The sequence below is a fragment of the Cupressus sempervirens genome, chromosome 3 (assembly GCF_028749045.1).
Source record: "Cupressus sempervirens isolate cs-2001-9-10 chromosome 3, ASM2874904v1, whole genome shotgun sequence".
Taxonomy (NCBI): domain Eukaryota; kingdom Viridiplantae; phylum Streptophyta; class Pinopsida; order Cupressales; family Cupressaceae; genus Cupressus; species Cupressus sempervirens.
In genome coordinates this window covers 410,134,402-410,143,693 of record NC_143120.1, presented here as the reverse complement: position 1 = coordinate 410,143,693, position 9,292 = coordinate 410,134,402, and the positions used below count along the sequence as shown (strand labels likewise).

General features: G+C 31.6%; 1 protein-coding gene across 1 annotated transcript; it reads left to right on the top strand.

Annotated features, from left to right (window-relative positions):
- The first annotated feature begins 1,070 nt into the window (after positions 1–1,070).
- LOC149566748 (glutamate decarboxylase-like) lies at positions 1,071–7,278 on the top strand. Its single transcript, XM_089820085.1, has 7 exons — positions 1,071–1,233; positions 1,457–1,661; positions 1,882–2,082; positions 2,230–2,444; positions 5,326–5,579; positions 6,089–6,141; positions 6,609–7,278. The coding sequence occupies exons 1-7, from the start codon at positions 1,145–1,147 to the stop codon at positions 7,131–7,133; spliced, it is 1,542 nt and encodes a 513-aa protein (XP_089676211.1). The 5' UTR covers positions 1,071–1,144; the 3' UTR covers positions 7,134–7,278.
- The last annotated feature ends 2,014 nt before the right edge of the window (positions 7,279–9,292 follow it).

Below are 9,292 nucleotides of genomic sequence, written 5' to 3'. Positions count from 1 at the left end.
TCCTAGATGGACATATGGAGGAAATACATTTTAAGCATGGTGATAATATCCTAAAGATCCCTCTAGCCAATAGACATAGTCATTGGAAGTCCAAACAATTAATTTTGTCATAAGATACTTTGAACTTGGTTATCTAGAAAGTGCATTGAACTTGTGACTTGTAGGGCAAGAAAGAGAGATTTTTATTTAATAGCTACGACGTGCATAGGACAAAAGAATAATAATTATTTAACATAATTAACATGTGGTCAAATGTGGTACTATAAATGCTTGCAGTCAAAGGGGAATATATTTTGCACTTTCAACACCTTGACTAAATAAATGATAAGGGCTTTTGCCTTAACAAGTAAAATTGGTAACCGTATGGAAAATATTTCACCACAGAGGAAAATCTGATAGTTCGGATAGACATGAGGACAAAATAGAGTGTAATGAAGGTAACAACAAAAGATAAAAGAGTGTAAAGAAGGAACACGATGCTTCCAATGGTAATCTATTTCATTACCTGTGAATTGTCGATCAACAATCAACTTGTCCATCTAAGTTAAACATGCCTTCAACTCAAATAACGTCATAAGATGTCATCCCATCCTCACAACACCCTTATTGTAAAAAATACATGTTCTTTCTTCTCAGACTTCCTTAAGCCTCTTTCACCTACTTGACATTTAAGATGGCATGGTCCTATCATCAATTATACAAGATTATATTCATTTTAAGATACTGAAATGTTCTATCTTGTGGATTAAATAGTTTGGGTAGGATATTTATGTGGGGGAGGATATTTTATGTTAGATAGGATATTTTATGTCGGATGTCATGGTGTTAGTGGAGATGATGTGAGACGATTGAGTGGCCCAATCAATAAAAGGCCAACTAAGACGTGTCAGATTTTTGTTTATACTTTATTTGATGTCCCAACTTTTGCTCTCGAAACGACACGCCATCGTCAATCCAAGGGTGAACAATACCTTTCTTAGGCTGGAATTCCTTCCGAACAAATTGCGTAAAGTCGGTTAGATGCAAATTTGCATTGGTAAATAGGTCTCCCAACTGTTCTTCTCCTCTTCAGTCTTGCCATTCCTACTATATATCTATAGTAAACTCGAACCTTTGTTCATTGAACCCCCTGGACATTGCAAAAATGGTGCTATCTGCGTTAGTACATGAATCCGATGAGGCATTAAATTCCTCAATGTTTGCTTCACGTTACACACAGACGGCCATGCCAAGGTATGTCGATCTATACATTTTCTTCACTTATTCATGTGTTGGAGAATGCTAGTTATATTTAGGGTTTTTACAAATCTGGAGTTTCGGAATGTGTCATTTTTGTTTTGAAATGGTTTTTACACCAGATAGATTGGCATACAAATAATGAAACTGCCTAAGATCCTGTGTAATGAATGGGGAATGAGAATTTTTCTTAACACAAAATTTCCCCCTTCTGTTGTAGGTACCGTTTGCCTGAAAAATCAATTCCTAAAGATGCAGCATACCAGATCATCAACGATGAGCTGATGTTGGATGGAAATCCAAGGCTAAATCTGGCCTCGTTTGTCACTACCTGGATGGAACCTGAGTGTGATAAGCTCATTATGGCTTCCGTTAACAAGAATTATGTTGATATGGACGAGTATCCAATTACTACAGAGTTGCAGGTTTGTGGTTTCGAACCAGTGACCTTTCATAGTATCTAGCAACTAGTTATTTTTCAAAATTACGAGTGAATTTCCAGACATTGAGTTGAAATCTGAAGATATTTTTCCGGAAATATTTAACATTATCATGATCTGAACATTTATTTTGAAGACTTGTTTAAGGGTTTATTAATTCCTTTATTTAGGGTTTAATAATCGCATATTTGTGAAAATGTGACAGAATCGGTGTGTAAATATGATTGCTTCACTGTTTAATGCTCCGTTGGGAGAGGAAGAACAGGCAGTTGGAGTCGCAACAGTGGGCTCCTCAGAGGCAATTATGCTTGCAGGCCTTGCATTTAAGCGGAAATGGCAGAACAAACGCAAGGAGCAGGGCAAACCTTTTGATAAGCCTAATATTGTTACTGGATCCAATGTCCAGGTAAAATAAATAAACAGATATAAAGATCAGCCCTTAAATTAAGCGTAATCGTGACCTTTGCAGTCCAGGATCAGTTCAAGATCTTTCTCCATTAATTTCATTTTTCATGATCTATTATCATATTTAATGCCTGGATCTGTTTTGTAGGTTTGTTGGGAGAAATTTGCAAGGTATTTTGAAGTGGAGCTCAAGGAAGTTAAGCTGAGGGAGGATTATTATGTGATGGATCCTGAAAAGGCTGTGGAGCTGGTGGATGAGAACACCATTTGTGTTTGTGCTATTCTTGGATCAACATATAACGGGGAGTTTGAAGATGTGGAGCGCCTCAATTATCTTCTGATGGAGAAAAACAGCAAAACCGGGTGAGAATCTGTTTCCTGATCTGACTTCAATGAAGTTTTTAAAATGTCATTCCTTCAGATTTTTAGTGCTTCAAAGTTTTGGATTTCTGTAATAGGTAACTGCAGTTAACTTACGGTTTAAAGCAGCGTGCTGTACACGGCAATTTTTGTTCAAATTTAACGTCGAGCGCCCCCAGTTAATGGGGACTGTAGACTACGTAATAGGTTAACAATTTTTTTACTGTAGACTACGTAACTACAAATTTTTGACACTTGCACAAAATATCTTCATAGTTAATAGTGACCAATGACCATACCGCACTGACACGATGTTGATGGAAACTTAATTTCAGGGATCTTCTGTAAATGTATATATAAATATGGTAATCTGGCCATGTAATTTTAAACTTCGGTCCGCCGCGTATAACTAAAACATCAACGTCAAGTTTACTTGTAAATACACGGTGGCTTGTTTATTAAGTTCCAACTTCCTCGAAAGTCTAGAAGGAAACGAGAAATCAATTAAATTGAGCTAATTAATAAACCCTATAAAAAAAAAAAAAATAAAGCTTATAAGTTGATTAGAGAAGGGGTCCCACAAAAGGTTTTCAGTTACCCTCGATTTGCCTTTCATCTTGTTATATCTAGTAGGTGGAACAAAGATATTTTATTAGGTTAGTTTTTATATTTTAATTGTTTTTAATAATTATTATTAGGATATTAATGTATAATTATGAGAATAATTGTGCAATTTTTTTACAATAAAAGACATGTATGAAATACACTTTACAACTATCTTTTTGACTTAATAAATAATAGTTATAAATAGTTAAGTTAGAGAAAAAGAGAAAAAGAGAGCTTAGAGTTCAAAAGTTATCAAACTCCTTTCTTATTTGAAATTGAGTTTGAATTTAATTTTGGAAATAGATTTATGTAGTCATTAATTTTAACCGTGTAATATTATCATTTTATTTGTTATAATTTTATTTTTATATGAAATTATTTAAAAAAATATTTATATACAAAAATTTGAGAGATATTATTTAAGAGCACTTTGGAGATTTATTATAGAGTTGTAATATAAAACTTAAAGTTGAACACATTTATTTGATGAAAATATGTTTAATGTGAATTAACATACAAAGATATTAATAAATGTTAATTTAATGATTTGATTATGAAAAATATTAGCATAGAATTTTATATCATATTTTAACTTTTGCTCACACTAGTAAATAATAATAATTATATTTTGAAATCATGTTTGTTGTAAAATAAAGTGAAATCCAAATTATTTTTTAAAAAACTTTTAACTTTTTATTAATCATAAGCTCTTGCCTACTTTTAAATTTAAAATTATTTAAAGTTATATGATATTTAATTTTAATCCATATTAAAGGCAAAAGCTTACAAAACAACAGTAATTTGCGAGCCTCTCATGTGGGAGGTCTGAGTTTGAAGATCAATTTTTAAAAAATCCATATTATTAAATACTAGTTATATCTTAAAATGATTAATATTTAAGATTAAAACTAGAATTCAAATCATATTTGAAAATAAAAAATAATAATCCACACAAAAAATTAGATTTGATTGAAAAATAGTAAATTAAAACTTAGGATCAATACATACAATAAAAAGTTAAAACACTAAACAATAGATCCAATTGTCACTTTCGAACTGTTAGTCCTCCCTTCTAGGAACACCCGATCTTTCAAGTGGAGTCCACGTTCATAATCTTGTCTTTACGAACACCTGAAATAAGTAATATATTCAATGATTCCTAGATTTGCTAGCATTGTTTATTTATACTTTCTCGATTCGTACGCGTCGGCGCAATTTTGAATTCATTTTGGATGTTTTTTCGTAAGACTAGATAAGGAGGTAGTCTGGAGTCGTGGACTTTTAGGGAACCTTGAAGTCGACGTAATTAAAGACAAGACTTTTATTAATAACTTGGGCGGATGTATATCGATATTAGAGACATGATTAATTTTACGAGGAAAAAAATTATTTGTTTAATTTGGGATTTAGATTTTGTATTGAGTTTTAAGAGAATGAATTATATTCATTTGTAATGATTTTTTTTGGTATTATGTATTGTGCATTAGGATAATGGTAATAGTGATTTATTTAAGTATTTGAGTTTATTTATGGTATTAAAATTTTTGTGTCTAATATATAAATAGAAGCCCATCTTAATTAGATTCTTATATTAACTTCACCAAAAATGTATTGAATAAAATTCTAGAATGTAATTTGAAATGTGAGTAATTGTTCTAATAGAAAGGTAGAATAGAAAGATAGATGGTGACTACATCAATGAAAAAGGTCTTAGATAATTACAAGATAATTCTAGATGGATAATAATAAAAAGTGTATGAAAAATATAACAATATAAATAATCTTTTGTTTTAATTTGATCATATAAATGAATAGTCTAATTTGATAATTAGTAATAAATTACACATTAAAATTGATAAAATTATATATTTTAATATTATATAATATAATTTAAAAAATTAATAAATAAAAATATCTATTAAACTTAAAATTTTAAAAAATGATTTACAGTTTAAAAAATTTGAAATGTGCAAATTATATCTAAATATTAAAAAAAATTATCGAAAATGCTTACTTTTCTTCCTCTGTCGTCTTTAGTTTGAGAATGATGTCACTCTATTGCACAAATATCATAAATTCCGATCACTATAAACCTAACAATCCTGTGGAACATTGACAATTCAATTTATATTAATAGACTGCATTGAACTTCTTGAAAAAAAGGGAGGGAGTGGCATCTGCAAGGATTTGGTTTGTTTAGAGAATAAAATAAAAATATTGATTGAGTGAGATATAGTTTGATATAGAAAGTTTTTCTGTGGTGTTTATGTGGGTGCAGATGGGACACTCCTATACATGTAGATGCAGCAAGTGGGGGTTTTATTGCACCATTTTTATATCCAGAATTACAGTGGGACTTCCGCTTACCTTTGGTAAGAAGCATAAATGTAAGTGGCCACAAATATGGGCTTGTATATGCTGGTGTGGGATGGGTTGTTTGGCGAAGCAAACAAGATCTCCCTGACGAACTTATCTTCCACATCAACTATTTGGGCGTTGATCAACCCACTTTCACTCTCAACTTTTCTAAAGGTAACTAAAATATATTTATTTGTTTTCATATATCTGATTTTTTTCGCACAAGTCGGATATGGACTGTCTATTTTCTGAATTCCGTTGTAGGATGTACAACTATCATTCTTTTACTTCTAGACAAGAATAAAAAATGGACATATGAATAATGACAACTATTTTTGTTTGACATCTTGTTAACACCATATTATAAGCAACGTTTCTATAAATCTCACTCTTTTATCTACTCTGTCTTTTATTTAATCAGTATGATCAAGAAAAATTCAAATTATTATCAAATTATTTTGGCAAACAGTGAGCACTTTTTAAGTCAATTTGTTGCATATTTTTAAATTTCTTTCCGTTATCTAAATTTTTAGTGTTCAAAAGATAATTTGTATGCTGTTTTAAAGTTCGATTATATGATTTTTTTTTATCTTTTATTATTCTGATGAAGATTATGTTCTCTATCAAACTAGAAAAATAAAAATGTTTGAACTGCTGACTAAATTGCTTCTACAAATTGGCAGGTGCCAGCCAGATCATTGCGCAGTACTATCAACTTATTCGCCTGGGATTCGAGGTTTGATCCCTAAAAGACCTCCAACTAATGTCTAAGGAAAAACTCAAATTATCAGCAATGAATCATACATTTATTAAAAGTTCACAGGGCAGTAGTTAAACATCACTTACAATTAGTTTGAAAAAGAGGTTCTTTAAATTTTGTCTATTTAACACTTCTATTTAAGAGTAGCAATTATGTTAATTTTCAGTTTTTAGACGCTGCTGACTTAAAATACTCTACTCTGTACTATAGTTAGTACTATGCTTTTCACAGAGGCAAGAATAAAGTTGCTCTTCTTTACTGTGATTGTACTAGCTGAGACTAATGTGTTGTTAATGAGTTAGTTTTGTCTGATCCATAGATCGGCACTCTTTTGTTGCTTTCATTATAAAAAAATATTTTTATATGAAAATCAGTTCTAGCATTTTGTATGTTTCTCTCCCTTTCAAGCCAACTTGAATGTAATACAAATTTCAAAATTACAGGGATACAAGAAGATAATGGAGAACTGCCGATCAAACGCCAGGACCCTGGCAGAATGTATGGAAAGAACAGGGAAATTCAAAATACTATCCAAAGACATGGGTGTGCCTGTGGTGGCTTTCTCGCTCAAGGACAACAGTGAGCACGATGAGTATGAAATATCTGATCATCTGAGAAAATATGGGTGGATAGTTCCAGCATATACAATGGCTCCAGATGCTCAGCACGTCACTCTTCTGCGTGTTGTGGTGAGAGAGGACTTCAGCAGAACGCTGGCGGAGCGCCTGGCTGCAGATGTTAACAGAGTTTTGAAGGAATTGGAGGACCTTCCTCCAAAGATACTACTTCAGGCAGTTGAAGACTTGGCCATCAGTGAAGAAGATGTGAAGAAGGAGAAGAAGGAGAAGACAAAAGAGGAGGTGGTGACACATTTGAAGGATGATAGTAGCCATCATCACAGGCGAAGAAAGGGACGCCATGCTCGCCATCCTCAAAACTCTGTGGAGAAAACAAAGGGCATCTGCTGAAGCGTTAGTTTGGAAGTCCTCCCTATGTTTTCTTAATTATTTTCATGGGGTCATTTGTGTTTGCTGAATAAAAGTTTATTGTATGCGTTCCCTGAGTATGATTGGTACCGTGATTAGTGTAAGAGAAATGTCCGTGTTTCATTCATTTCTTTCAAGTTTTGTTAGAAAAAGCTTTTCAATTACTTTTCAACGCTAATCTAAGTTTGGTGTGAATTATTTGGGCCACGTTTGAAAGTAAATAACTCTTGTATAATAAAATCGCCTTAAGCTTATTCAAATATATTTAACTAAAATGAAGTAAACAATTAAAAAAAAAACATTATAGTTTTTCAAATCTATAACGAAAGAGTAGGATTATGTTTCATATTTATTGGATTGTGTAAATAAAAAGTTTATCCGTTAATTAAAAATTTATTATAAAATAACTTATAGGTCTCAAGGTGAGGAAAAAAATTGTAATTATAAAAATTTTGTAATCTCATTGATATTAAAAATATACAAATGTGAGATCATATGTACAAGATCATATGTACATAGGTAAATATAGGCTTTCAGTAATTGTTCATCAGATTGTTTTAATTAAAGATTCATATCTTTTTGTAATTTTATTAATACCAATAACACACAATTGCTAGATTACATTTACTTAAATATTAGATTAGTTGTACAAATTTTGTAGTAGTTAAAGATATATGGAAAAAATAGATGTTAAAAATTTGATGTGTTTTGAGAGCATGCCAAGCTTAAAAAGTGAGAATAAGATGTGATTGCTAGGAGCTTAGGATGTATGTAGAGATATAATTGATTCATTTGGCTACATATAAATAAAACAATCCTGAAAAATATAGGTTTTAAAGTACAATTATTTTAAATAAATTTATTTAAAAAATGTTATACCAATTTAAAAAAAAAATTATGTACATAATAATTAATTTTTATCTTTAGAAATGATTAATTTTTATCTTTAAATGATTGAAGTTCTAAATTTAAAAAAGTAGTTTGATTGTTAAATTAATTATTAATTATTAATTTTTGATTTGTGACTGGGTAAGTATAACTCATAGAATTGAGTGATTTTAAAAAAAGTATATAATAATGAATTTTGTCTATTTGTCTTATATGACCCTACCAAGTTGTCATTTCATTCCACCATAGTCTTGCAAGTCTAAGTCAATTGCAACACATGTAAGCCCCCATCCTACACACCCATTTCATGCCACGTGTCTACAATGAAGACAAGCAAGTTCTCTTGTAGCTTGTTGCTCAAATTGTTGCCATGTGATGGCAATATCTTCATTACTTTTTTTTCAACCAATCCCATCGATATCTTCATTAGTTTTGTTCAACCTCATGTCTATCAACCCACAACCACTGTGTGTGTGTGTGTGTGTATTATAGTCCCTAATTAATTTAATCCTAAATCTCTATTTCCTTTTCATCTTTTATTTAACTCTCTATGTCATCTCTCCCTTCTCTCTATCTCCCTCTTCTCCCATGATATATTCACCTTAATTACCATATTATTTTAATATCTCTCTATTTGTTTTCTTCCCTCTTCCTTTCTCTGTCACCATATCTTGATATTATTTTATTCATCTCCTACCTCCTTCCTACAACATAAAATCCCTATTACTACTCTCTCTCTCTCTCTCTCTCTCTCACACACACACACACACACACACACACACACACACACACACACACACAAAAGAAAAAAGAAAAACTTTGTTGTCTATTATAATTCTTAATAAACGTATTGCTAAATATCTATTTCCTTTTCATCATGTTTTCTTTATCTCTCTACCTTATCTCTCCCTACTCCCAGTCTCCCTCTCCTCCCATGATATATTCACCTTAATTACCATATTATTCTACCTAATATCTCTCTATTTGTTTCCTCCTCTCTTCTTTTCTCCATCACCATATGTTGATATTCTATGCCCTAAATATTTTTATTCATCTCTCACCTCCCTCCTACTACATCTCTCTCTCTCTCTCTCTCTCGAACACACACACACACACACACACACACACACACACACACACACACACATTCTCTCTCATTTCCTACTTAGTGTCTTTCTCTAACTACCAAGTTTCTCCCATTCCCATTGTCACTCTTGATTCCCCATAATTATTATCCATCTACATCTTATAGG

Bases quoted from the DNA above. Each gene is read 5' to 3' on its own strand.
- LOC149566748 (XM_089820085.1), top strand. From the start codon at position 1,145: ATGGTGCTATCTGCGTTAGTACATGAATCCGATGAGGCATTAAATTCC. The intron at 1,662-1,881 runs GTTTGTGGTTTC...AAAATGTGACAG, and splicing joins CAATTACTACAGAGTTGCAG to AATCGGTGTGTAAATATGAT. The intron at 5,580-6,088 runs GTAACTAAAATA...ACAAATTGGCAG, and splicing joins CACTCTCAACTTTTCTAAAG to GTGCCAGCCAGATCATTGCG.